This window comes from Rhea americana, unplaced genomic scaffold (genome assembly GCF_003343005.1).
Source record: "Rhea americana isolate MKP2758 unplaced genomic scaffold, rheAme1 scaffold_1, whole genome shotgun sequence".
Taxonomy (NCBI): domain Eukaryota; kingdom Metazoa; phylum Chordata; class Aves; order Rheiformes; family Rheidae; genus Rhea; species Rhea americana.
The window spans coordinates 15,849,852-15,875,288 of record NW_028185038.1 but is presented as its reverse complement, the minus strand read 5'-3'; the positions used below and the strand labels follow the sequence as shown (position 1 = coordinate 15,875,288).

Below are 25,437 nucleotides of genomic sequence, written 5' to 3'. Positions count from 1 at the left end.
GCTTTCTGTTCTTGATGGTTTTCAGAGGCAGGTTGGTGAAATGAAGAGCAAGGYAGGAGGTTAGGTATGTCTTGCCTTTCTGTTTTAATCATTTCTTCAGTTTTTAAAGATACAAAATAATCTTAACTGGTAAGGGACACAAGTTACTAAAACTTCATTAGTGCAAGACTGACTTGGATGCAGATGGAGATGTGGATGGAGAGCAAACAGTGGATGACAAAGGACTGCAGTAGTAGATCATAGGGTCTTTTATTGGAAAGCTTAGATCTAAGTATGTTTTGGTCTTCACTGGAATAACAGCCTAGCAAGGATCACAGATGCATGCTCCTATAGCTACACATAGAGAAATCTTTCCGCTATTTCAAACATCTCTACTATGAGTAGCTGTCTCACTGTGAAACTCRTAGAATGTGAGTGTTTCTCCTGCCCATCTGATCAGCCCAGACATCAAGCATGAGGTAATTTCTCTGCAAGGTTGTCTCCTTCTGACCTCTGTGTCAGGCTTAATGTGTTGTTTTTCCAGGTGACCCACCACAAGCTGCTGCCTGGATTGGTCAGTGTATTCTGTATTTGCTGATAATGGTTTTTGAGAAGACTGTGATAAGCCTGGTCCTGCTTATCCCAGGTTGGACCAAGGTAAGCTCCCTAACTGTTTTTCTAGCCACAGCCACTATGAATTGCTGCTTATTAGTTTTGTGCTATTGATGGTCCCTGTCATCACAGGCCACCACCTTGTGATTTGTGGACAGTTCTTTAATAGTTAGCAATTACTTAAGCTTCGGGAAATACAGTTTTCCTAATAGCTTGGTTTTTGRTACATTCTCCCACTAATTAGACAAATTAATGGAATAAGAATTTCTTTTTCTGTCCTTGGGAAGGTAAATGATTTGGACTGAGCTCTAGTCTGAAACTTGTTTACATAATTCCACAGTGAATTGCCATGCTACTTTGTCAAGTCACTTCATGTTGATGTTTCGTAATCCCATGCCTAAATTAAGAGGATTCTTTTTTCCAAATTAAACTCTATCCAGATTAGTATCCCATTCTTTCCCCCTGACACAAGCATTTTCTGATGGTAGCTTGTGAAATGGTAGTTGGTGCATTGGTTATAAGTTTCTCTAATAAAAATATCTTATAGGTGTTGTAGCGACATGGGTGGTGGCGGGTAGATCTCATAGGTAATTCAGTGGTATAAAACCCGTTCTGGGAGTCACTGGGGTCATTGTAGTGTTGGGCGCATTTACACTCAGCGATCCATGGGCTGTGATTTGGCAGATTTATTTACAGTAATCCAGAAGCACTCACACACTCCTTAAAGYTGCAATTTCACTTTGATTTAAACTTGGAAGTTCTCGTTAGCGCTTCAATGGATGTTTTGAAACTCTTGCAACAAGTGCTGTTCAGGGCTTGTCCTTCAAATACGGTAGATTACAATGCTCAAACTTGGAAAACGAACATGGGTGTTTTTTTTTTTTTTAGCATGCAGTGGTATGTGAACATCGTGTTCAGCAGCACGTTGCAAAATCCAGAAACACTGCTGGCTTGCTTTCAGTGCACCTCGTGCGTGGCTGGTGTCTGTGTTTTGCAACGAGGCTCTAAGCAGCCAAGGAAAATCCCACCAATTGTCATGGATAATTAAACTGGAAGACTAGCAATGCTTATTTCTTCCTCCGTAGAACATTTAATGCTTGGCAGCTGGACTAAAGGATAGCCCTTGTCACCTTTCTAATATCCGAGCTAAAGGAAAAGCTGCAGAGCCCTAACTAGAAGAGTGCCAATGTATGAAGGCAGCTAGTTTGCCACAAAGATCCTGCAAGAGAGTTGTTCAAATAACACTTAAATGCTGTTTTCTCTGCAGCTTCAGGAGATCCTCCTGGATTACATYCCAAACCCTCAGCTGGAGCTCGTGCTGGTGATGCTTGTTGTGCCTTTTGTAGTCAATGTAAGTGGTGCCTCTGCAAGTGCTAGACAGGGTGGTTTGGAAATCATAGTTCCTCCTAAGAGGAGAGATGTGTATGCAGCTGGGAAGAGGGATGAAAGGGAAGTGAAGGTATAACTCAGGAGGATCTTAAGGGCAAAACTCCATGCTGTTCATGCCATGATCTATTAACAACAGATTGTTCCTGAACAAGTTATGTTTTTTTTTTTWWWAAAAAAAAAGTTCTGCAGCTGAGCAAGGAAAAGCAATTTTGAAGCTTTCTTTGTGATACTTGCCAAGTGAAGATTCCCTAGGAACAGAGTCCAGGTGTCCCAAACATGCCTTACTCAGGCTCCAGCCTTATTAAATAACCCTTCCTTTCTCATATAGCCTCRTATAATTGCCTTTTACAAGGCTATTAAAGAATGACCAAAAACTCATAAGTATTCTCAGCCCAGATTGGGGCTGGAGTCCCAGCAGAATAGTAATCTGCCTTTTCTGGGAACATGTCACTCCAGTAAAGGCCAGGACAGCATTCAAATAGGTCTCTTTCTGCAAGCGTGGTGCCATGTACCTAGTAGGACTGTGTAAGAGCGGTCCTGTTTTATATGGTTGTTACGTAATGCAACATGGGTACAAAGTGCTGCTGAAACAGGAGACTTGGCCCAATTGAAAAGTGCTGGGTGACTGACAGSGTCAGACCACGTACTGGATGTGGTCTTTGGCCAGTTGCATAGCTTGAAGCTGCAATCTTACCTTGACTTAAAAATTTAGGAGCACTTTCTAGTGCTTTAATGGATATACTGAAACTCTCACAATAGGTGTGGTCGTAGACAGGTGAAGAGTGGAAGCTCAAAGTTTAGGGATGAGCAGAAAGTGGCGCTGTTCAGATCTGATCAACTTGTATGAGTCTTTTGGCTAGACTTCCAGTTATGGTGCTGTACAGAAGGGTGTTCAGATTGCCCAGATCTGAGCAATCTTCTCAAAGCTAGTTTGATGAAACCTCTTGAAAGCTCAACGTTTTCCTGATTCTGGGTAATCCTTGACCTGTAGCTCAGTTGCTGCTAAGATGGGAAGTGAGAATAAGGCATTAACACTGATACTCCTCCAAGACAAGGAGTGAATTCAATTTTTTGCAGCTCTGATCATATTTTTTTTGTCTTATGGAGCACTGGTATATTTTTTTCTGAGCTACAGTGAATGAGTAGCTTCTTCCCATCACACACTGCACCTCCTTATTTGAAAGCAAACTCAGTGACCTGAGCAGTGACTGGTGCAGGTAGAATGAGTGAACCTTGGGTGGAGGTTGGTTCGAATGACTTGAGGCCATGATTTCTTTTTTTTTTTCCTGGAAAAACTTTGGCCTACCAATAGATTTTTTCCTTTTTAATTGGTTTTCCAGCAAATATAGAATTAATAGAATTTACACTGTAAGGGACCTGAGGAATTTGCCCAGTCCAACTCTTGTGCATGTACTTGACATAGTTTGTTCAAAGCTGGAGACTTGGAAATGCTGAAAGAAGAAATACTTGAAATGCATATTATATTGTATTTTGGTCTCTGCAGTCTATTCATGTAACTCCTTTCCCTTCTCCCCTCCTCCCAAGGCCATAATGTTCTGGGTTGTGGACAGCCTGATTATGAGGAAATACAAGCAGAAGGATACCCTGGACATCAATGGATCCATAGATACTCCTCGGGCTAGGAGAACTGAGGAATCTCAGGTAAGGCCAAAGATGTCCTGCACGTGAGCCCAGACTACAAGCCTGTGGCTTGGYTCCTGTGCTTTAACTATATATCCTTACCAAAACTGTGCAATGTACCATCGTGATGACCTAGGTGCAGAGTGCTTGAGAAATATGAGCAATGTCCCTGTTAGAATAACTTCCCATATTTGCAACTGATATCAGCAGGGGAATATTTACAGGAAGAATCTGACCCTCTAACAGGGGGCAGTATCATGGCCTAAATAGTGTTGCTGGAGTGTTGTCCTAAATGAGCTAGCATTTGCACAAACCCGTGTGGGCTTTTTTGAGTGGCAAGCTGAAGCTGGTGGGTGCATCTGCATTGTTACTCTCAATTTTGCTATTAGTTGTACTAATGTTAATAAGCAGACTATGCTTTTCTCATAATTGAGTGGTGGCATCCTTTTCTGGGCTACAGAAGGTCTAGATGAGAACCTATTCTGTCAGTGTTTTAAGGGGTCCGTTATCTGGTAGAGAAGTTGAACTGGAGGAATTGTATTTTGTATAGTTTTGAGCTTGACACTTAAAGGCTTGGGAAAAATAATCCGTTTCCAGCAGGCTTTGTTCTCATTAAGAATGCGCAGTTCAGGCAGGTAGGGTTTACACTTCAGATTGCTTCAGGTGGCCCCTTTTGGGTTAAGGCCACAGCCAAAGTCGCTGGACCACGTTTCCTTCCTTCCTCTGACTCCCAGGCTCGATTTCAGTGCTCCATATGACTTATAATATCCTGCAGTTCACTGACAAGATCTGCTAAGATAAAACAGATTCTGGCAGTCACAGGCTGGCTTCTCAAGTAGTTTTTGCTGAGGAATTTCAGCTGAACAGGAATAGCTTTTGCTTTTGTGTGTACGTGGTGTGTCTTTTTAAGAATGTGTCCTGTGTCAGCTCAAAAGCTGACTATGCAAAGCCAGAACATATCTATTATAGAGCAACTCTTGTGCTTTCTTAGGCACTGAAGAGTAGCTTTAACTGCCTACTTGACAATCTACGTAGGGACAATGGCTTAAACTGCTCAAAGGTGCAGTGGGCAAGCAGCCACTATTGACCTATTGATGAGCATGTGGTGTTAGAGGAATCCTCCCTCTTAGAGTGGGGACAGGCAGATGTGAACAGCTGGTGAGACAAGTGAGTCACATCCTGGCCTGACCTCCAAGTAAACAGTTGTAGCATGGTGATGTTACTAGAGACATCTGAACAGTGTGTCCCATGGAATTTCCTGAGGTATGTGTGAGACGGGAGCATCCTTGAGAAATTTYCATCCCTTTGGAGATGGAAGGGAGGTGAGGCCTGAGTGAAGGGTGCCAGTGTATATCTTGACAGTTGTGTATCTGTGTGAGTAGGTTGGAGACTCGTATCTACCRTATGGCAGCAGCTTAACTCTGGACATGGGCTCTTCCCTGTTTGTGGCCCAGTCYTAATATTTTTTGCTGATTGATATTCAAGAGTGATACTTCCTTGGATGTGTTGAATGAGGCATTTGCTCAAAATGTGAAACTGGGGATCTGCTTTACTGACTGGATATGTGTGTGTGTGTTCTTGCAGGTCTGAGATCATCTAAATATTATACCAGCTCAGAAGCAAGGGTAAGGAGCTGTCCTCTCTAGTTGAGGCTCCAAGCCCTTTCTAGCCTTTTTTTAACCTAGACTTGGACTGTCTAATCTCAAATTGTAATGTAAACCTTCAAGCCTCTACTGTTGTGGGTACACAGACGGTGTCTCAGTGGTTATTCTRCCATGGGAATAGAGATGGCCTTCTGTCTTGCTCCACTGAAGGTGGTTGACTTTTTATAGCCTCTATCACAGTTTTGGATAATCTAAGGGTGAGACACCTGCTCTTCTCTAGAAGTTGAGAAAGAGGGTTATGACAATCTGGTATAGGAACTTTCTCTAACGCTGTTCTCAAGTAGCTGAGCCTAGGCAAGTTCTTTCAAGTGATGGAAATGGGACCCCCACAGATTAACTCTTACTGTCAAAGGCTTTTCCAGTCTTTCAAGTACTTGACTCCTTTCCTGAGAAGTTTCACCAAGGCCTTCAACACAGAGATCACCTGTCTATCACTGGAGTGGAGCTTCCTAGGGAACTGGAGCTCTCTGCTGGGACTACCTCCTTCCTGCTCCAACACGTACAGTGCTGGACTAAAGGCACAGGAACAAAGAGAAGTATCTTTGGGCCGGAGAAGGAAGCTAATGAAGAAATATAGAAGTGCTTGCTTCTTGGATACCTCATTTTTCAACTCTGCTTCTTGGCATTGGGCCTTGGGATAGCCACAGGCAGCTCTGCTTCATAAATTACCATTTTAGGCTAGGAGTTAAAAATCATGTTGTCTGGCTGAGCTGCAGAGCTAGATTGGCCGGAATCTAGGATAAAAACAAACAAAAAAATTGCTGGGCTATTTATTAGGATATTTGCTGCTAATATCTTGTTAAAGTAGGAGAATTTCCTCCCTCATTCCCTTCCTCCTGCCCAGCTGGAAGGGGAGAGAGGGCAGCTGAGAAGTGTCTGTACCTAGCAGAGCTGGCTGAGGCTAATGTGTCCAGCAGTTTATCAGGGTTCATCAGGACTGTCTAGCAGCAGGCGCCAACAGCTCCCCATCACGCTGCCTACTTGAATTTCAACCCTCTGCCTGTCTCACCAATAAAGAGTGTCATTATTTTCACTTGCACTAGCAGTTTGCCTTAGGATAAGGAGCAGGGTGAGGCGGGGGGGAGGAAGGAGGTTGGGAAGCAGGGGCTGCAGTTAACCTGTTGAAGACCTGCCCTTGAGTCCTACTGCTGCAGTTGCTCACTGACACCACAGCTGCAGTATAGACCAAAGAATTGCCTCTCTSTCATGGGTTTTAAGGCTCTTCTGTCAAGCCACAGATGCAAAATTGGGCATCTATTTAGAATGGATACTGAAATATTTTGATTTTTTTTAATACTGAAATTTTGAGGGAGACAAATTCACCCTTCCTTCTAGGCAAGTTTTAAAACTTTTTGTTGTCTCATGCCATGGCTTTGGTAAATGTTTGTACAATCCTTTCTTCCTTTCTAGCATGGGAAGAGATTACTCAAGAGTGCCAATGTGAGTCCAGTGCTGTTTGGCCTGTAGGAACATGTTGATCTGCATGGCCCTCATTTTCCAGCAAGCCTCCTGGCCTTGCTTTGAGTTTCTCTTCTCCCTTATTCTTGCAAGTGCTGATAAACTTTAGATCTTATCAATGGCTTCTTTGTGTTCTCCAGTCAGAAAACAAGTCAGTTTTTATTTTTAATGTTTCATTTGATCTCTTTGAACTGATTTTTATTTTGTTTTTTTCTTCTGGAGAGGTGGGTGAGTTGTTGCCCCCACCTTCCTTTTTAAGATTGACTTTTTTCAGAGATAAGTATTACAGTAAAACTTGGTGGTAACAATGGTACTTGGAAGAACTGTTAGGATGAAGCTAGAAGCTCRTTTGGGGTTGGGAGGAAAGCTACATGGGGACTTGCCCTTAGCATTAGGAGTTTGGTGTCTATCCTAGTTTCTTGCATAGGAACTGTGTTGACTTTGCAAAGATACTGCTGAATGCTGATACCCCTGCTGCTTTCTTTAATTATCAAACAATATTCTAAGAGTGAGTTTGATTAATTAGTGACTTAACTGAGTTCATTTCTTTTAAATGGCTCAAGTGTAGGGTGAATTTGAGTGCCTGGTCTTTAGGAGGGAAGCTAAATGGAGATTGTAGAGGCTCTTCTGGAAGGAGACTGTCCCACTGACCGCTGTGGGAGCGTGTCTAAGCTGAGAAGTAGGAGGTGAATGGGGTGGTTCCTGCCTGCACTCCAGGCAAGTGATGGTGCTGGCAGACTGCTTTCTAAAACTAGCAGGGGAAATAGCCTCTAAGCTGCTTCTATCACCTATGCTGCAGTTTTCCGTGCAATCTTTCTCTGCCACAGAGATCTCTTGACTACCTGATGAGTCTGGGAAGGGGCACCAAACCAGCATGCAGCCTGTTCCCCAAGACTGAAGTGGCTGGCAGAGCACATGGGCAGTYCTGCTTCTGTAGTGTGACCCCGATCTGTTTTGCAAGCTGCTGGCCTCCTGTTGTGGAGAGGAATGCATGAAGTATTTGATGACTGCTGACTTACTGAATGATACAGTAGCATATTGTCCTCTGACTGGGAAACCATGGTCTGTTCCCAGCTGTGCCATTAACCTGCTGTGCTCCTGAGCTGGTACATCTGCAAGGGAAACTTCTTGTCCAGATTACGCTGACAGAGCTCAGGCTGGGGTTTTGCTAGAAAAATAGCACTTGGCGTGGTGGGCACTTGTCAGGGTTTGTGCCCCTACCACAGCAAAGCTCATGGGAGTAGCTGACTTGGTACAGACTCAGAGCACTGGAGCAGGTTGTCCRGAGAGGTTGTGGAGTCTCCTTCTCTGGAGATATTCTAAACCCCATTTGGATGTGATCCTGTGCAATGTGCTCTAGATGACCCTGCTTCAGCAGTGTGTGGGAGGGGGTGGACTAGGTGATCTCCAGAGGTCCTTTCCAACTTCAGCTGTTCTGTGATTCTGTGACTGGCAGCTGGATGGCTACCAGACAAGTCCACCATCTCTGGGTGCAAGTGTCCCCCAGCAAAGCCCTATTTAAATGTCCTTGCTGCTTCTAAACTCACCCGCATATCTGAGCGTACATATTGTGACTGTTGTGATGATGAGGTACCTTCTCATGGTTAAATTCCCTATGGAACTGTGGAAAGGTCCCTGGAGACCTCAAGTGGTCTGATGTGAGCTGTGTGGCAGGTGGGCACCAGCCTGAATGGGTCTTGGTGYACAACGTTCTGTGCCCCCTCAGTCAGCTGCGTGTGGCTGTAAGGATTTGACTCCAAAGCTGAAATCCACCTTAACTACCAGATCACTAGGCCTTAAAGCTAGCCTCTTCCAGCCTTTTGGTGTCAGAGTTTGGTGATTTATAGTGTTATGTGTGAGTAATTACCTACTTTCTCAGCTTCAACAGCATCACAGTATTTGTGATAAACAGAGGAAGTCTTCACTTGGAAGAGATGGTAAYCTTCCAATGTGTATTTTAAAAAGAATTCCTTGAGACCATTAGGGAAGGAAAGAGCTTTAATCTGATCTACTGCTCTCCTTTGAATGTCTTATGTGCTGCTGTGAAGATAACAACAAAATCAGATGGAAGGGCTGGAGTGTGTACAGGGGTGGGGAAGAAAATTTCCCCTATGGCTCTTCTCCTTTGATGCCATTGATTCATTGCAGTTTGTTTTTTCCTATTTAGTGTTTTTTGTTGCTGTGGTTACTAGCCCCGGAGTGCTGCCTAAATGGTAACAAATGAAAGGCACGTTTCCTCATAACTGTGCCTTAAGATAGCTACTGGTAAGAGTAGTTCCCCATGCCCCAGACTCTTACCCCGGAGAGCACTGGGCTCTGGGACTAGCCAAGCTCCACGTGTTACAGCCCTTCACTGAAAAGGCACGCGCGCTCCCTGGCCTCGTGCCTCCGAGCCAGAGCGTTGCGGTGGCTGTCATGTGCCACAGCTCAGGCAGAGGGTTGCTCCTTGGGCAGCCCATCAGAGCAAGCCAGGAGGCCATTCAGCCACTGAAGCCCAGCAGGGTCCGATGGGGCTGACGCTCAGATGGGAGATGTACATRTCCTTGCTGCAACAAGCTGTGGGGTTTCTGTGGGGTTTTTGCAGTATTTGGCACTTCTTCCCACATCAGCTCTGAATTAATGACGCTATTTGGGCTCTGGGAAGGGGAAGTGGAAGGAGGTGGGGAAAAGGCTGCCAGACTTGCTCTTCTGGAGAAATAAGACTGAAGCCTCTTGAATGTGCAGCRTCACACTTGCACCTTGTGTAGGGTTAAGTGGTCAGGTGCTGAGGCTTCTGATGTGGGTGACTAGCATTGACCAGAAGTCCTGCAACTTCAGTCTCCTGCGAGTACTGCTGGGCATGACTCAAGCTGTARCACAAAAGCATGCTGCATTTTTAGCAATGCTTAGAGCTAATTACTGTCAGGGCTACAGACAATATGATTTCTCTTGCCTCAAGTTAGGTTTTTGTGCTAAGAAGARGGGATGGATAGCATGAGGTTCAGCAAACAGACTGTCAAAGCTGTGAATATTTTCCATGCAAACAAYTCATCCATCTAGCCTGCTGACTGGCATTGGATTCCAGCTCCTCTGCAGTCAAAGTAGCTGCAGCCCAAGTAAAATCAAGGYTTTTCCCTCTTTCTGGAGCTGAGGCTGGAGGATGCCTTACATGTGGGGCATCCAGTCTGTGTTGTGCAACTGCTCCGGGCCATGCTAAGTGRCAATCACTTAGCTTAAAAGAGCCTGTTAATAGCTTCAAGACTGACACTAACAGGAAGCAACGGGCAGCTTCTGATGGTGCAGCAAAGCTGAGGGCTTTCTCGTCTGGAGAGGAAATGGTGAGAGGTGTAGAATTCTGATTCCCACAATTTGGACTGAGCCAGTATGATCTATGTCAGATAGAAATGAGATGCTGCCAGGCCAGTACAGCACCCCGAGCTTGCTGGCACTTGATGAAGCTGACCTTGTAGCTTTGCTTGGTCCTACTTCTTTCGTTGTTGTTTTTTTCTTCTCCCCTCCCCTTGCCTGGTAGAGCTGTGGAGGTAGCAAGCAGCTGAGGGCCTGGGACAATGTCTCCATTTGGTGCAGCTTTTTGCAAAATATGTGGCCTAGCTTTTTTCCACCTTCACTGAGGCTGCAGCTGGGCCTGAACAAGCATGAACAAGCATGTCTGCCCCTCGGTGAACAGTCTTTATCTTTCTGTTCTGCTCTTGAGGGGATTTGAGGCATCAGGTTTGCACCCAGATTTGCCTAGCTGTCACTGGAGAGCAGCCTGGGAAGATGGACAAGCTGATCTTGAGACTTTTTCCTCTGCCGGGGAGGCTTATGTCTGGCAGCTGACCTTTGTATCAGTGCCCAACCCCTTTAGTCAGCCCCTGCTTGAGGATTTTACCTACAGTACCTTCTATTAGAAGAGCTGAGGAAGCATCAGCTGTGTGTGACCGAGGACTTTCTCTTAATCAGCATCACTCTGTTCTTCTCCTCTCCAGGTGTTGCTTTCGCCAGATGTGGATTTTGATCACTCTGAAAGTGACCAGGATATTTCAGGACTCCAGGGAACAAGCCAGAAGATGAAGCAGCCCAGCTATCAAGTGGTCATCTGACAACACCAAGACAAGAGTGGAAGAAAGGGAAGCAGTGCTGCAGTCCTTGAGCTGGCCTAAGAAGGGCAGAGTGGGGAATGCTAGTTGATCCCCATGGATCAGTGGAGATCCTTTTTTGTCTGCCTCATCTAGACCTATCCTTCTGCGGTTGTCTCTTTTGGTGTGTGTGCATCCTGTACAGGCTCAGCAGCTGGCAGTATCTGCTTTACTGCTCTGTCCCTAATCTGGACACACATGGGCACGTTTTGGTTAGGGCTGTGGAAATATACTTCCTTTGGCTGGCCAGCTGGGTGTAACTCTGGGGTTAAAACTGAAATCAAAAGGTTAAATCTGCTGTTCTTTATTTAAAAATCTATCCTGTACTAGCTGGATTATGACACTTTTACATGCACAGATGGTCCAAATACCTGGTTTGCTAATGTGTATTTAAAGGTCTTGAATTGGGAAGATTGATTTAGTGGATCTGATACTTTTTACTGTTTTATAAGGAATGTAATAAATGTTTGACCTAAAACTGTTTCATGTTTGAAATGCATTCAGTATGCTTAACTTTTTGTAAGAACTGAACTCTGTAAAGGAGAGGAATGGAACTKGCTTAAATCTCTCCTGGCCAAGGCTTTGCAAGGCAAGTTGTCTTTAAGCAGAGGGTCTGTCCTAGAACACCCATGGAGGAACTGAGGCAGTGCTTGTTTTCTGTAGCTGGTCSTACCAGGTAGGGTGGTGGTGGAAGAGGAACTTCTGATGCTTCTGTGGTAAGAACTGGTGCTGCAGTGTCAGCCCATGTCAGRCTCCGGACCGGAGCTGTCATATGAGATCTTGATCCCAGTTGTGTGTGTTGCTGGGGAGGTTGACTCCTTCCCTCTTACCTAGTTAGGGTASCACAGGGGAAGACCCTTAGGTCATCCTAGATTCTAGCACCTTCTGCTCTGAGTGAGGTGTAGGGCTTCGGACTTGCTGACTTGTTAATATACAGGGCAGAGCAAGAATGCAAAACACTTTGCAACTCTCTGGGGAGAGAACAGAGAGCAGCTGTGCACAGCCCAGCACTGCATTAAGCAGATACAATGGTACTGAGATGGGCTCTGCTCTAAGCGTTATCACTTGGACTGAACCAGAATCCACTGAATTGAAGGAGAAGACTCAGATGAGCTGTAGACACATGCTCATATTAATTGCAAAACAGTCTCCAGAAATGTTGGGCAGGAGGTATTCCCSCTCCTTTGTTTTCCCAAGAAAATTTGCTTTAATAAGGAGTAGAAAGCAAAGAGTTTGGATTTCCTAATTTGACTTAGGTGGCTTTAGTYATTTAAAAGTAAGCTGAAAGTGTGTGAAGCTTTTTCCAATTTCAAAGTAGTTTGCAAGTGTTAGATGCAAATCAAAGTTTTCCATGCTCCTTAGTGAACTAGACAAGCTTGGCTACGCTTGCAGCTATGTAGCYGTACAGCATACATTTGGAAGTGCAGTCTTTTTTGTTCCTTCCTTGCTAATAATAAAGGGTCAAAATCATACTATAGCCATTTGAAAAAAAAATGGAAAAAAAAAAAAAATCAGAGCAGTCACAGCTCTGGATTTATATTGCTTAGTGAGATAAGTTTCGCAATGCAGCTCCTGCTTGTCTGGCAGGGCTCTAGGCTGATGAGGGGTGGAGTAACTCCTGTGCTGTCTGAGATCTTCAAGGAAAATACTTGGGGGGGGAGGGGCTGGGGAGGTTGGCTGAGACTGGGTGAGGAAGCCCAGAATAGGCTGTAGTAAGAGAAGTATGATGTGGGGCAAGGTAGCCCAGCTCTAGCATTGCATAGCCCCRTGCTCTTCCAGGAACCTTGGATTCAGTAGTTCTGTTCCCTTGTCTTAAATGCTGGCATGTATTGCGGTCCTAGTAGCCCCCCTTTTTTTTTCCCTTGCACCCCAAAGTGTTTGCTCAGCCCTCATTCCTGGATTATCTGAGCGGCTTGTAATCTTTAACTGTAGCAGTGCAAAGTGCTCTGCAGTGCTTTGGGAGATGGGAACAAATGTGTGTCTGTATACTTGCATGTGCGGTTGTTGCAATGAACTTCCTGGACACTACCACAAAGATGTATGAGGACCAAGAGTGGAATATGTTCTCCTTCTGAGATGGAAAGTATCAGTATCCTATCTTAAAGATAGGAGAAACTGAAGCTTATAGTCTCAGTGACCTGCCTTTCTCCTAATATCCTTAGGGCAGCAGGAGCACAAACTCTAGTTTCCCATGTCCAGTGCTGGTCTGTTTGACAGTTGGATCTGTCTTCTCTGTTTGGTGTGGGAGTACATCCTTAGAGCCTGCTCACCTAACACACRTGCTTCCAACCAGGTGTGTAGAGGCTGAAGACTATCTCTGACTGTTAATTTTCCACCGCAATTACTCCCAAATTACCCTTAACTTGTGACTGGTTCTTTCAGCTCTGTGGTGATATGAGCTTGTCTAGCAGCACAAAACATAACATACCCTTAGCTCCAAAGGTTGTTTCAACTTTGCCAAATGAAAGCTTCACTGCAGTGTTCACTGTAAAATATTTATTGTGAAATGGGTAACTGGAGCCTTTACGACAACTTGAGTATATTGCTATAGGAGCTTTGCATGGCTGGGAAGTTGGATTTGATCTTTTTTCCTCACCTGAATGAAATATTTTTCCTTGGTTGGGGAAACACAAATAATGATGCAACTGAAGCATTAGCAATATGTGTATATTTATATACATATACAGGAGAGATGAGAGGGGAGCCAACTGTTCCTCTTAGCAATACATTTGAACAGAAACATGGGAGGAGAGTGAAGATTTCAAAGAAATCCCTTTGCAGTAAGGGCAGTACAAAGGAAGACAACTGCTGAATCTGGGACTGTCTGGAAGTTCYCTACCACTGCCCTGCTCACCCTGTGCTAGTGAAGCAGGATGTTATTTGGGAATGGCCTGGGTGATCTTACCACTGCGTTCTTGGAGGAGGACTCAATTCACAGAAGCTCTCGTTTTTTTGTTCCTGGCTCACGTGCATGTCAGTGAACCTTAGCCGCTTTGGTTATCGTGTGCTCAGGATTGGGCTCACAGTCTTGCTTTCTGTTCTCCCTTGCAAGAGGGCTGTTTCCCAAGATAGCTGGGCCTGAAGTAGTGCTTTGACTTCATGTTTCATTCCAAAGCATGAGCCTTGGCGTGAGGGTGGTGCTGGCTGAGCTTTCTGTAAGGACCTTCCAGAGCACAATTAAATTTAGCTGGTTGCTTTTGGCTGTTTCCCTCTTCCCCACAGGACATGGTATGAATAAGCAACCATGCTAGCTACCCGCTCTGCTGTTGCAGTGCTAGTGCTGCCAACTAGATGGTCAGGCAACTGGAAAACCCCCCGCGCTCTAGCAGATGGACCTCCTACAGCAGCAATATGATTTAATTTTTAAATATGCAAAAAATTAGTGATGAGGGAACCTATTTCTGTAGGTCTCTGGCAGCTCCTTATTCCTATGCTAACACATGGATCTAATTAAGCTGCTGAAGATACTTCAACTCCCACCCTCCTCCTTTCAGTCTTGGAGAGGCAGAGTATGCATGAGCTCAGTTTGGCCTTGCCGTGTAAATGTCTTTGTGGCTGCTGAAGTCCTTGTTGGCCAAGTTCTCTGCTAAGCAAACTCCCCTGTGGCTGATGTATAGCATTATTCAGTGGTGCCTCATTTTAAAACAGACTGCAGCCTTGCCGTTTGGGTTTGGAGGTTGCTTTGCAGAGCAGCACCACCTGCAGTGGGGGTGGCTGGCAGGCCCTTTCCTAACCACCTTGTTGCCAAATTCCTGCAGTGTACAAATTCCTGCAGTATAAGGAAAGAGAAGCAGCCAGGGAGATGGGGATGAAAATTTTCTGAAGATCTGGAGTTAATAAAGACTTCCTCCCTGATTAGAAAAGCAGCTAGGAAAGTCTAGTCTGAATTCAAGTCAGGCTCTGTTTTGTGGGGTCATAAGCTCTCAAGGATTGTGGTTCATCTCTAAAGAATTTAAATCTCTGCTAAGCAGAACTGATGCTCTGCTCAAGAAGGTAGCAACTCACAGTGGAAATTTGTCTTTCTCTGAGGGAAAAAAGAATTTGGTTTTAAAACACTGAACCTGAAAGTTTATTTAAATGARATGTTTCATGGAATGAGAGCTGATACCACTCCTTGTAGTGAAGACCCAAGGTACTTTTTAAACACAAGGCCTGTACTCTGAGGCAGCAATAAATCATGTGATGGTTTTCACAGGCCCCATCCTAGTGGGGCAAGAAATTGCAAGAAAGCAATAGCCTCTTGAGGTTTTTTTTTTTTTTTTTTTTGATTTACGGTTTCAATTTCTTTGTTACCTCTTTGATACTAATGGGTCTCTGTAGATGAATATACACTCATGTCTCCTTTCTCAGTCTCTTTCTCTCCCTCTCTCTCTCTCTGTCCTTTCTCCGGGAAGCATGGTTGCATTAGGTGCTTCAAGTCACGTCTTTGCAAAGTGCATCACTCAAGGTTGCCTTTTTAGATGTGCACCATGCTGTCTGATTTCTGCCTCATACGGGGTGACTCAACAGCCACTGGGGGTATTGCACAGACCACTGCATGGGTTTATTTTAAGGTCAGCAGTTTTCTGCACTGCTAGATACCAGTGCTGGCCCCTTTCTCCCTCCTCTCCCATCSGGAGAGCACTGATCATGCCTTTAACAGTGTCCTTAACCCTTCCCCCCTCCCCTTATCTTCTGAAACTTGATGACCCGTGTTCATCTAGGATGAAAGAAAGACAGATGATTTCCAAGGGGAAAAACCTTGGTTTCTTTGGCACCCAAGAATAAAGAAATATTCAGAAGCTGCCTAGTTCTAGAGGCTTCAGAAAGGAACCACTGTCCCACATGCTGCTGCAATGTGATACTATGATTGGTCTTAAAGGCTATTAAATCATCCCAAAATTGRTCCCTGTGTCAAATGGATGAGAAGCCAAATAGTCTCTATAGCTCCCATCAATCAGTTTGTCCGCATTGTTTTTGGCAAACCAGCAGTTAACTTCCTGCTGGCCATTGTAGATCTTCCTCTGTTTCCACACAACAGGAACAAGACGCCCCTTTACTTTCAGGGTATTTGTAGGATTTGTCTTTAATGCTTCAGTTTTGTTCTGACCAGCCTGCTGATGACTCATGTTTAGAGATTCCTGAAGAAGTTTAACTTCATCATTCAAGAACTGACCTGCAAGGCAAGATAAAATTAACTCCATGAGTGGCTGTTATGTGCCTGTTTATAAGTTTGTTTGTTTTTTTAACAGCTGTGTTTCAAAGATTCTTAGAGTATGGGCTTGTGAAGAGCTTCTCCACAATAGCAGATTGAGTCTAGGTCCTTCAAATCTTTTATAAATCTCAGGGAGAGAGATTACAATAAAACCCCGTTTCTTTTCCTTTTGCTAAGATACAATGTTTGAGCTGAAGAGCTTTTTGAACTTCTAGTAGCCAGGATCTCATGTTCCCCTCTGTGGGCCAAGGTTACTAGAGGGTACTAGCCCATACAAAGCCCATCTGCAAGACAAAAGATCTAGACTTGAAGCTCCAAGTTYCCTTCCCTTGCCTTCCTGGGGGCAAGACTTTCAAAGCCAAATATATCTGTGGATTTAGATATTTGTATGTGTGAATCCAAAACTGCACTCCTGAAGGGTCATGTTCTGCTTAATGTTGGGGTGTTTGAATGTCCTAGAAACTTTAGCTTCAGTCTTAGAATTCTGCACCTGCACATGTCCAGAAGGACCATCTTCTTTGTAGGACTGAGCCATTTACACTTTAGCCTGATCAGGATCAACAAACATCAATACTTCTTGTTGTTTGAAAGGGCCTAGCCTTCTAGAGGTTCTCTGACCCTACCTAAAGCCTAGTTGATCTTGTAATGTGGGGATGGCTCTTCTTTCACATCGCATATTTGAAAAGAAAGAGGAACAAGAACTRCTCTTTCTTGATCATGATCAGGCTCAGATGTGAACAGCTCAGTCCTGCAACAAAGACAGTTCTTCTGGACTTGTGCAGGTGCAGAGGTCAAGGCTGAAAGCCAAGGATCTGCAGCAGTGCAATAGCTCTGTAAGTAGAGCTCTTTTTTGGGCTTTGCATGAGGTCTCTTGCAGTACATGTACGCTTGCTCGCTCTCTCTGTAAGCTCCCAATCTTGGGAGCTTCTAGCCTATATATRCTAATGAGGACTGCATTAAAGAATCATAAAAAGAGTGGGAATGTGAAAACAGGCACAGCTACATGACCAGGATAGTGGAAGACAGCTCATATGGAGAGAGGTGTTAGAGGAGTTGGAGATACAGGTAACAGAGACATTGTTTCTGAGTGAAAGTAAAATTCTCACCCAGAAACAAACCTCGTCTTTCTTGTTAACAGTTTTCTGCATCTGCTCMTTAAAATTCTTTAGAATGACCATTTTCCCCAGCTATCTCAATTTGCTCTCTGGTATACTGCTCTGAACCTGAGAACCTGTTACATACCTAGTAGCCCGTGGGAGTCAGGAGAGAGGCCTTTACTGTTGGAGATGTAGAAACCCAGATGATCCCTCTGATAGGGTGCTGGGTTCTTGTAGTGGTGGATCAGAATGACAAAGCTGATTGTGTCTCGTATTGTCACAGTGATGTTGGAATTGGCAGAGATGGACACCTCTAGGCTGCTGCTCTGCACAATGGCGCTCCGGTCACAGGGCAGAACAAGTCTTTCCCCATCATCCAGGATGATTCTGCTGGGTGTGACCTCTAGGTAGGATCTTTCTGGTTTATTGCTGAGGATAGTGATGGTGTTGAAGTAAGTCCGATGCTTCTTGTGGCCATTGGGTGGTGCAGGAGCTCCAATTAACTGCCCGTTCACAGTTACACCTTGTAGAGAAAAAGAATCAGCAAGTAAAAGCTGGAACCAAAGAATAGGCCTATTGTCTTAAAAATGCAGGAGTACAGAGTCTCTTTGTGCCATTGCAGAGGAGGACCCATAACCCTGCACTTCTACTGCGTTATTTCCAGCTTCACCTGTGCTGTCCTTCCACTTTGCCTCAGTTTTGCCTCAGAAGAACCATTTTTTAGTAGTCCAAGGTGCAGATCCTTCTGACTCAGCTGAATCCACAGCAAAACTCCCCATCATTTTGATGACTTTTGTGACTCCCTGTCCATAAAACACTGAATCACTCTCTACAGGTCTCTGAATACCTACTAGACAGTAATAATACAGGAGGACACTTGTGGTTAGCCCTGGCTGGGTCCAAGCCATCAACACTGAGATGAACCTACCAGTTCATCTAAGGAGTCTTCTCCATTAGCGCATGCTGTATTTGAGCCACAGAATCAGTCAAGCAGTAGTACTAACAGTCTGTGACGGGAGTCTAAGGGAAACATTGCCAGGAGCTGGATTTTATTCACTAATGTAAGCATGAACATCATAGAAATATGGAGTCTAAACCAGTGCCATATAGAACAGAATTCTCATGATTTTTTTTTATATGTTTATCTCATTTGTAAAAACAGGTCTGTGCATTGTCTCCRGGTTTGGTGTCCCTACCTCCCACCATTTTCCTGCTCAGGGCATAATCCTCTTATTAGCTGCCCTGMTTAGAATTCCAGATAGGATCAGACCAGAATTTGGGCCGCTGGAGATAAAACTGTCCCAGGCAAAGCAGAATCTGAATTGTGTGGGTTTTCTCAAGTCTGTCATGATTCAATAGCAAGTTTGGTAGCTTCAAATAGGCTCAGTTCTTGATTAGCCTGTTAGGATATTTCACACCGTCCTGAAGTGATCAATAAGTAAATAGAAGAGAGTGAAGTTCCAATCATAGAGGAATCTTTGTAAGCCTGTGTTGTTACATCTTTCACTTGTGTGCTGTGAGTTTGTAACTGAAGAATTGCTGAAGCTTCTGCACTAACGTGTTGCCTTTGCAGCCAAAACCTGAATCTCCTCTCTAATCTCGAGGCATGGAGTTGGCTGCATGGCTCGCCCAAACCCTACATAGTAAGCATCCAAAATGCTTGTGGCTGTTTGTTCAGCTATGCCACAACCAGCAGTCTGTACCAGGTCTAATCATCTGCCACTGAGCTCTCCACTCCAGGTGGATAGAAAGGGGATCACCATGGACCTCATGCGCTCAAGATCTCTCAGCTGTTTTACACATAATTGAAGCTCCCTCAATCCCRGTCAATGAAGACCTGAGTTAGAAATAGCTTGAATACACACTAAGGCCAGTTCTCTCTGCGGTTAGCTCTAATCTGTTGACAATCACTTCTGTAGATAAATCATGTTAAAATGGCTCGGCCTCCTTCTTACTTATGCTTGCTGTGAACTTACCCATAAGCCACGACATTGTTGGAGGTAAGTGCAAGAGATTACCCTTCTTCTACTACAGGTAATATGCTGTGCATCTATGTTTCATTTCCTGGCCTGAAAGATACTTTTTCCCAGTTTCCTGCAGCTTCCTTGCCTATGGAGCACATCACTGGTGCTCAGTCTTATCACAGCAGAGCTCATCATGCACTTCACTTTTCTTGTACAAGCAACTGTTTTGCTTAAATGCTTACCAGACTCCTTATGATCAGAGACCAGTCGGAGAATGTCCCCTGGTTCTCCATCRATATTAAAGCAGACAGAGAACTTGCTGGAGGGAAAATCGATGACGAAGTGAGGGTCTCCATCCGCTGACATGGAAAGGGAACAAATGTGAGAGACATACACAAAACTCCAGAGCCTAAGAATGTAACAAAACTGCTTTTCAAAATTTGGGCCTATTTTTTTTTCTAATCTTGTTTATTGTTTTTAGAGAAGTTGGATAAGTTTGCCAGGAAATGCTGTGTTTTGCTCTTGTTTTCAGAGTGTATATTTTGTTTGTTTTTCTAATTGAAAATGTGTTTTTAATGAAAAATCAAACCTCAAACTATTTCAAGTAAAAATCACAATATTTTCTTCCTGAAATATCATTTCTCTGATTTAGGGGAGTTGTCAGGCAGGTATTAGATACTCCTGTTCTCCATACTCTGTTGGTGGACTACATCGCCTGACAGCACAGAAAAGTGTATCCTCTAACGAAGACTGGTGCATGGCCACACCTCATATTGGTCCTTCCTGRTCCTCAATATCAGATTGGACCAGTCACAGACAGATTTTAAGCAATCCCTTGACCTTAACTTTTCAACAATTCTTGATCAATCCTCTATTATCACGTAGCAGATGGGCATCATAATGAAACAAACCAAAACTCTTGGTGTGTAAGCGAAGTTTGACCTTAACCAGTGAAATTCAAAACTAAGTTCTTGATCTAGGGTTATTCTTAAGAGTTTAATGTATGAAAAGGATGTTAAGGAGAGCTGCAGAACAAATAGGAAAAGAGTAAAGGACTGTAGAATTGTCATTTTTTTTTCTTCAGTAACATTTTTATATTTTAGTAACTTTACTTTGTAAAAAATCAGTCAGTATTTGACAAGTTCTAGCACTGAGAGAAAGCCCTTCCTGCTGTCCTCTGCTCTGCAGAAGGGTCAAAGAGGAGGATCAGATGTCGTGGCTAATCCATCTTGTTGTGTTTTCTCATACTTTTACTCATTCCTGATTCTCTCTGTATTTTGTTTTTGTTTTCATTTTCCTCCCTACTCTGCAAACTAGTAAATACATTTGAGCTGATTTACTGTAATGCTTACACCACAATGACATGCAGTTCCATAAAAGGAGTATCATAGTTTTCATAAGTTTCCATAAATCAGCTGTTATTATCTTGGATTATAAAAGGCATTAAAACAGGCACTGACCTGAAGTTTTGGAGATTTTGATTCTTTGTTTGTCTTGTTGCCTGGGTATACCTAGAAGTGGGGAGGGAAAGTTGTTACAGATACTAAGTAGCACAGTGAGCCAAAGAGTAATAATGTCCACAAAATATTATTTAGAAAGATTATGGGACATATTCCTGCAGGTACTTTAGGCTTCATTTAGAGCGTGAAAATTCCTTCAATAGTAACTAAAGAGCAGTATGTGATTCAGGCAGGTGAGTTAGGGGCCTAAAAGAGATGGTGTCTGAAAGGTCTTGCTCAAGGTCAACCAACCCACAAATAGCAAAATCAGTATGAAAATCTCATTTTCCTGTTTCCAAGCCCTCCGTTCCATGGCTAGATTGTCCCTGTTACTGAAGTCAGCCATCGGAGAGCACRTATGTGAAAAGATTCTTACCAGCACGTTGTTATCATTTTCCTCATACCTGGTGGTGCCCTGTGTCCTTGCATGCTCTGTAGCTTTTCACCAATGCCTTCAGTAAAAGGGCTGATATACTCCTCTTTAGGAGGTTCTGAATGGAGCCCAGCCTCTTTCATCTTCAGAAAGGTGAAGGGAGTAACAAAATTGTAAGTAAGGGCCATTGACTTGGCTTTCTCCATCAAATAGTCTTTCTCCTGATTGTCATCACTCTTCAGCCAGGAGTTAAGCAACTCCTTGATGGTGAGGTAACTCCATGCCCTCTCAACGTAATTCTGATCAGCTTTGCCATCTTCTAGGCCAGGGATACCTCTGATGTCATTCCTGCTTGGCAGGTCKATAGCCACATCTGTTTTAAGGAGGATGTACTTCTTGGAGTTGCTAGCAGTCACCTCCACGTGGAGGCTATCTGAGGTGCGATTGATGAGTTTGCCAGCTATTATGATTTCAGAGCCATTGAAGTAGTTGGGGAAGAAGTTCTGGGTGACCTGCTCCACGTTGCCTTCAGGGTAATCAATCCGGATGTCAGAGAGAAGAGGTGTCCCTATCTCATCATAGAACCTGGAACAAGCACACATTTCTCACTGTTAGTGCTCTCATCCAGCTGTGTGCACACATTTGGATTTATGCATAGCCAAGGATACWGTAGATGGCCTAATACGGATCCTAAGATATTCAAGAGCAGTTAGGACTATCAGGCTTTAAATTCAACTACTATATCCACTGCAATTAGGTCCTGAGAGACTGGGAAATCTCCAACCTTGGAGATTTTCAAAACTGGACAAGGTCTGGGAAAAAACTCACCTAAATTTGAACTTAGCTCTCCTCTGAGCAGGAGGCTGGATTACATGATCTCCAAAGGTCTCTTCTGAACAAAATTATTCTGTAACTCATTTCAGTTTTCAGTGCTTCCTAGGCACCTAAACAGAAACCCTTAAGTATGTTCAGAAGCATCTCAGCATGCTCTGGCAGTCACCTAACTTCCACTCTGATTCAAGAGCTCTGCAAGGAGGTATCCGTGGCCGCTGGTTTGCTTAGGGGAATCTGTCCATTAAAAGTATATTTTTTTGCTCCTCATGTTCACAAATAGCACTATAGTTATTTCAAAATGTAATTAGAAGAGATGCTGCATAGTTTTCTAATGGCATTATGCATAGTAGAAACTCTAGACCAAGATGCTAGGCACCCCAAAGCTGGAGAGTATCTGAATCCAAAACTTTTGTATTGCTGAAAAAAGCCCTAGCAACTGCATTTTAGGATGGTCTGGTGCAGGATAGAGAGGAATACATTTTTYGAGGCGAGAAAGGAAAAAGAAAATCAAGAAGGAATCTCAATACATCCCATATATGAGGACATTTCCAAGGAATAAAGGAATCAGCCAGTGAATAAAGGAAATGTGACAGAAGAGACTTTAGTGTTAGCTTCTTTAAATTCCCTGTTATGATTCCCTGAAGTAATGGCTTCTGTCGAACCAGAGAGTTTAATCCAATAATGCTTTGTTAACATGACCTTTTGAGAATGCCTCATACTGAATAGGGAAATCTTCTACAAGGGGTCAAGGCCTAAGTTTACGGCCCTGTGTTTTGCCTGTAGCAATGTATTTTTGATAGATCTTCCAAAGTAGCCCTGAGAATGCCATATTTCCCATTTAAATATCAACATTCTCACTTCTTGGCAAGTGATGTGGGTCTTGTTTGGTAAATAAACAAAGAACCAGCTTCAGCCCTTTTTTAACTTAAAGCTGCATTTACTTTTCACATCTGCTCAAACAGATTGTCTGAAAGCTGGAGAGTTGCAATTTCTATTTTATCCTCTCCCAAACGAAATTCAAAGCCTGAATTGGTTGGCTTTCTTTTAAAGTCTCTGAGCACTCAGCATCTTCAATGCAGAAACCTCAACATACATTAAACCATCTCTGAATTAAACCTGAGAACACTCTGTGAAACAGCTACTGGGGTAGAATAACTAGTAGAGTGAGGGATACACCTAGTCTTATAGTTCAGTGTGAGGAAATAGCTGGGTGAAAGAACAACCACTGACCACAAGAATCATGAATGACATTGGCAGCCATACAAATGTTCCCCCACTCTGCAGTGATTTGAATTGTATGCAACAAATTATTGTCCTTTTCCATATCAGTTTGGCACCAGGCCCCAAGTGGGTTTGCCATTGCTGAACCTGATGACCGGTGAGCTGTTTGAACAAGTCCTTGTAGTGCTGGGTTGCTGTGGCCCAATCAGTCATTTTTTCAGCACATCCCTCATTTGCCAGGGAACGCCACTTGCTACCTAAATACACATTCTGAGAAGCAAATTACGCAGGTAGTGACAGATGGATTTATGCAATATGTGGCTTAATAGCAAGAAACTCTTGTTGCAGCGTAAGCAACATAGAAAGAAAAGCTCTGGTGGAAGGTGCATGGTCTCATTTCTCCAAATAAATTAGGCATTAGCTAGGCAAAATGGGGGGTCACTGCTGTGTGACTCCCTTTTGGATTTCAGAAGTTCAAAACACTGTTGTTTTTGGCTGAAAGCCAAACATTTTTACTTGGAAATACTAACACATTGCCTGATATTTTAGACTGAGCTGTAGTTTAAATTTTCTGCCATTCCTCTCTAGGATCTCCCSTTGGGCTGCAGCTCTCATCAAGCTCCCTCTCTTCCACACCAAAAAGGAACATAGTCTGTGGCCCTACCAAATCATGAGACTTACAGGACATCCTTGTTAAGAGTCTGGGCCATCAAGAAGAATGAGGTAATGAAGCAAGTATGCTACCATCTTAAGAATGATCCCGATGCAATTTTTCAAAATGAAAGATTTTGGGCATGAAGATATCTTTTTAAAAAAAATTAAGAATCCATTTCCTGCCCCAAACACATCTTCATTCCTAAACCCCTTCATGCTGCTTAAGTTGTGAATTTGAAGTGCATCCTTTCTTTCCTCCATCCACTTAAGGAGAGACAGCACTCGTCTCCCATCTTTCCAGGTTTACATACARTGAATAGAAYAATGAGCATTAGAAATCAGAAATYAGAAATCAGAAATTACAAAGCATCRTTCTGAGGGGCTGGGAAGCTCCAGTAAAGCTCAGGGTGTCTGCTAGGAAGCAAGGCATTTTTGGGTGGGCATCATTCCTGAAAGAAACTATATATCCCAATTCTTGGCTGTATCCTGCTTCTTTCAGCTAAAGTTGAGCCTCATAGAAACTCCCGTCTCTCTCTAGGTCTCCTTGGAGACTTTTCCTCCCCAAAACCCACTCCCAGAGAACTTGATTCAGATATAAGCATAAAGCAGAGCAAACCCTTTCAGTTGGCTGGCTGCATCCTCATCCTCCTGGAAACGCCTCGTCATGCCACAGTTCTCCAGTGCCATCCTCTCCAGCAGCTTGTAGTCCACATCATTGCCAATGCCGATAGTGAAGAGGCAGAATTTGTCACGGATGGCTTCCTTGGTGTTGCTGAGGATTTTGGATGACTGTGTCTCCCCAACAGTTGGCCTCCCATCCGTGAGGAAGATGATTAGAGAGACGCTCCTGGCATCGATGTCGTTCTGGGCGATGTAATCGTTTAGCAGCTTTGCACCAGTCTGGAGAGCACCGTTAATATTAGTCCCTGCAGAGGTACCAAAACGGTTAGTTCACTTCCCCTTCCAAGGGCGGTGCAAATAGCTCCCCTAAGTGCCTTTCAGTACAATGTCAGCATCTCTGTTCATCAGGATGTTCAGTGTTTTGGGGATGAGGTTGTCCTAGCCCTTTAACTCAGTTCAGCTCTGTTACTCTGTATGACTTTGGGGAAGATGTTTATATCCATATAAATTCAATTACTAATTCAGCTAATTATGTGAAATTGTTGTATCCTTGATTATCTTGATGTACAATAAACAGGCGTGACAAGCAGAGCCATGGCACCTACCACATCCTGCCTGAACACAAAAAACAGTTAGGCTTAATTACAGGACTTTCCCAGAGGATATCTGAACRGGGAAAACAAGTTCTGCCCAGTTTGTCTGAAGATCTAGATCTAGAGAGAGAGAGAGAGAAACCTTTCAAATGGGAAACAAGTGGATGTATTTGCTCTTCAAACCCCAGGGGCTAACAAAACTTAAACAGGGAAGAGAAATGGCTTTGCTGGCTGAGAAKAGTTTTCACAAAACAACTGGCTAACAAAGACTGGAGCTGCCTGAGATGGGGAGAGAGGAAGAAAAGAGAAAACAGATGAATGAGTGGATGGATTTTAGAAGAATGTCCGTGAACACAAGAAGAGGATTTGCGCTTACTGTGTGTCCAGAAAAAAAAAAAAAAAAAAGCAGGAAAAAGAGCACAGCTGTCTCCCTGCTGTATGTATTTCTTGAGCTAGTCAAAGTATAGAGAGATTGGTCATGGAACCTTTGTGGGAGCAGTATGTCTGGGTTAAAAACCACGCTCAG

The 25,437-nt window shown here is 43.7% G+C and overlaps 2 protein-coding genes across 3 annotated transcripts in view; one reads left to right on the top strand and one right to left on the bottom strand.

The window, feature by feature from the left end:
• LOC146601877 (store-operated calcium entry regulator STIMATE-like) overlaps window positions 1–11,339 on the top strand; it is a 37,736-nt gene extending 26,397 nt beyond the window's left edge. The window contains exons 5-8 of one of the 2 annotated variants that reach the window (XM_085326050.1): window positions 524–636; window positions 1,859–1,942; window positions 3,526–3,642; window positions 10,712–11,339. In XM_085326050.1, coding sequence (XP_085182176.1) covers window positions 524–636; window positions 1,859–1,942; window positions 3,526–3,642; window positions 10,712–10,825 — 428 coding nt within the window. In that variant the 3' untranslated portion in view covers window positions 10,826–11,339. The remainder of the gene's footprint in view (window positions 1–523; window positions 637–1,858; window positions 1,943–3,525; window positions 3,643–10,711) is intronic. The other variant, XM_085326058.1, reaches the window with a different exon arrangement.
• Window positions 11,340–13,342: 2,003 nt separating this feature from the next.
• ITIH5 (inter-alpha-trypsin inhibitor heavy chain 5) overlaps window positions 13,343–25,437 on the bottom strand; it is a 49,211-nt gene continuing 37,116 nt past the window's right edge. Inside the window, exons 9-14 of the mRNA XM_085299562.1 lie at window positions 24,314–24,623; window positions 21,020–21,573; window positions 20,577–20,627; window positions 19,359–19,475; window positions 17,298–17,675; window positions 13,343–16,016 (exon numbers count right to left, since the gene is read on the bottom strand). Of these exons, the coding sequence (XP_085155688.1) occupies window positions 15,727–16,016; window positions 17,298–17,675; window positions 19,359–19,475; window positions 20,577–20,627; window positions 21,020–21,573; window positions 24,314–24,623 (1,700 nt within the window). The 3' untranslated portion in view covers window positions 13,343–15,726. The remainder of the gene's footprint in view (window positions 16,017–17,297; window positions 17,676–19,358; window positions 19,476–20,576; window positions 20,628–21,019; window positions 21,574–24,313; window positions 24,624–25,437) is intronic.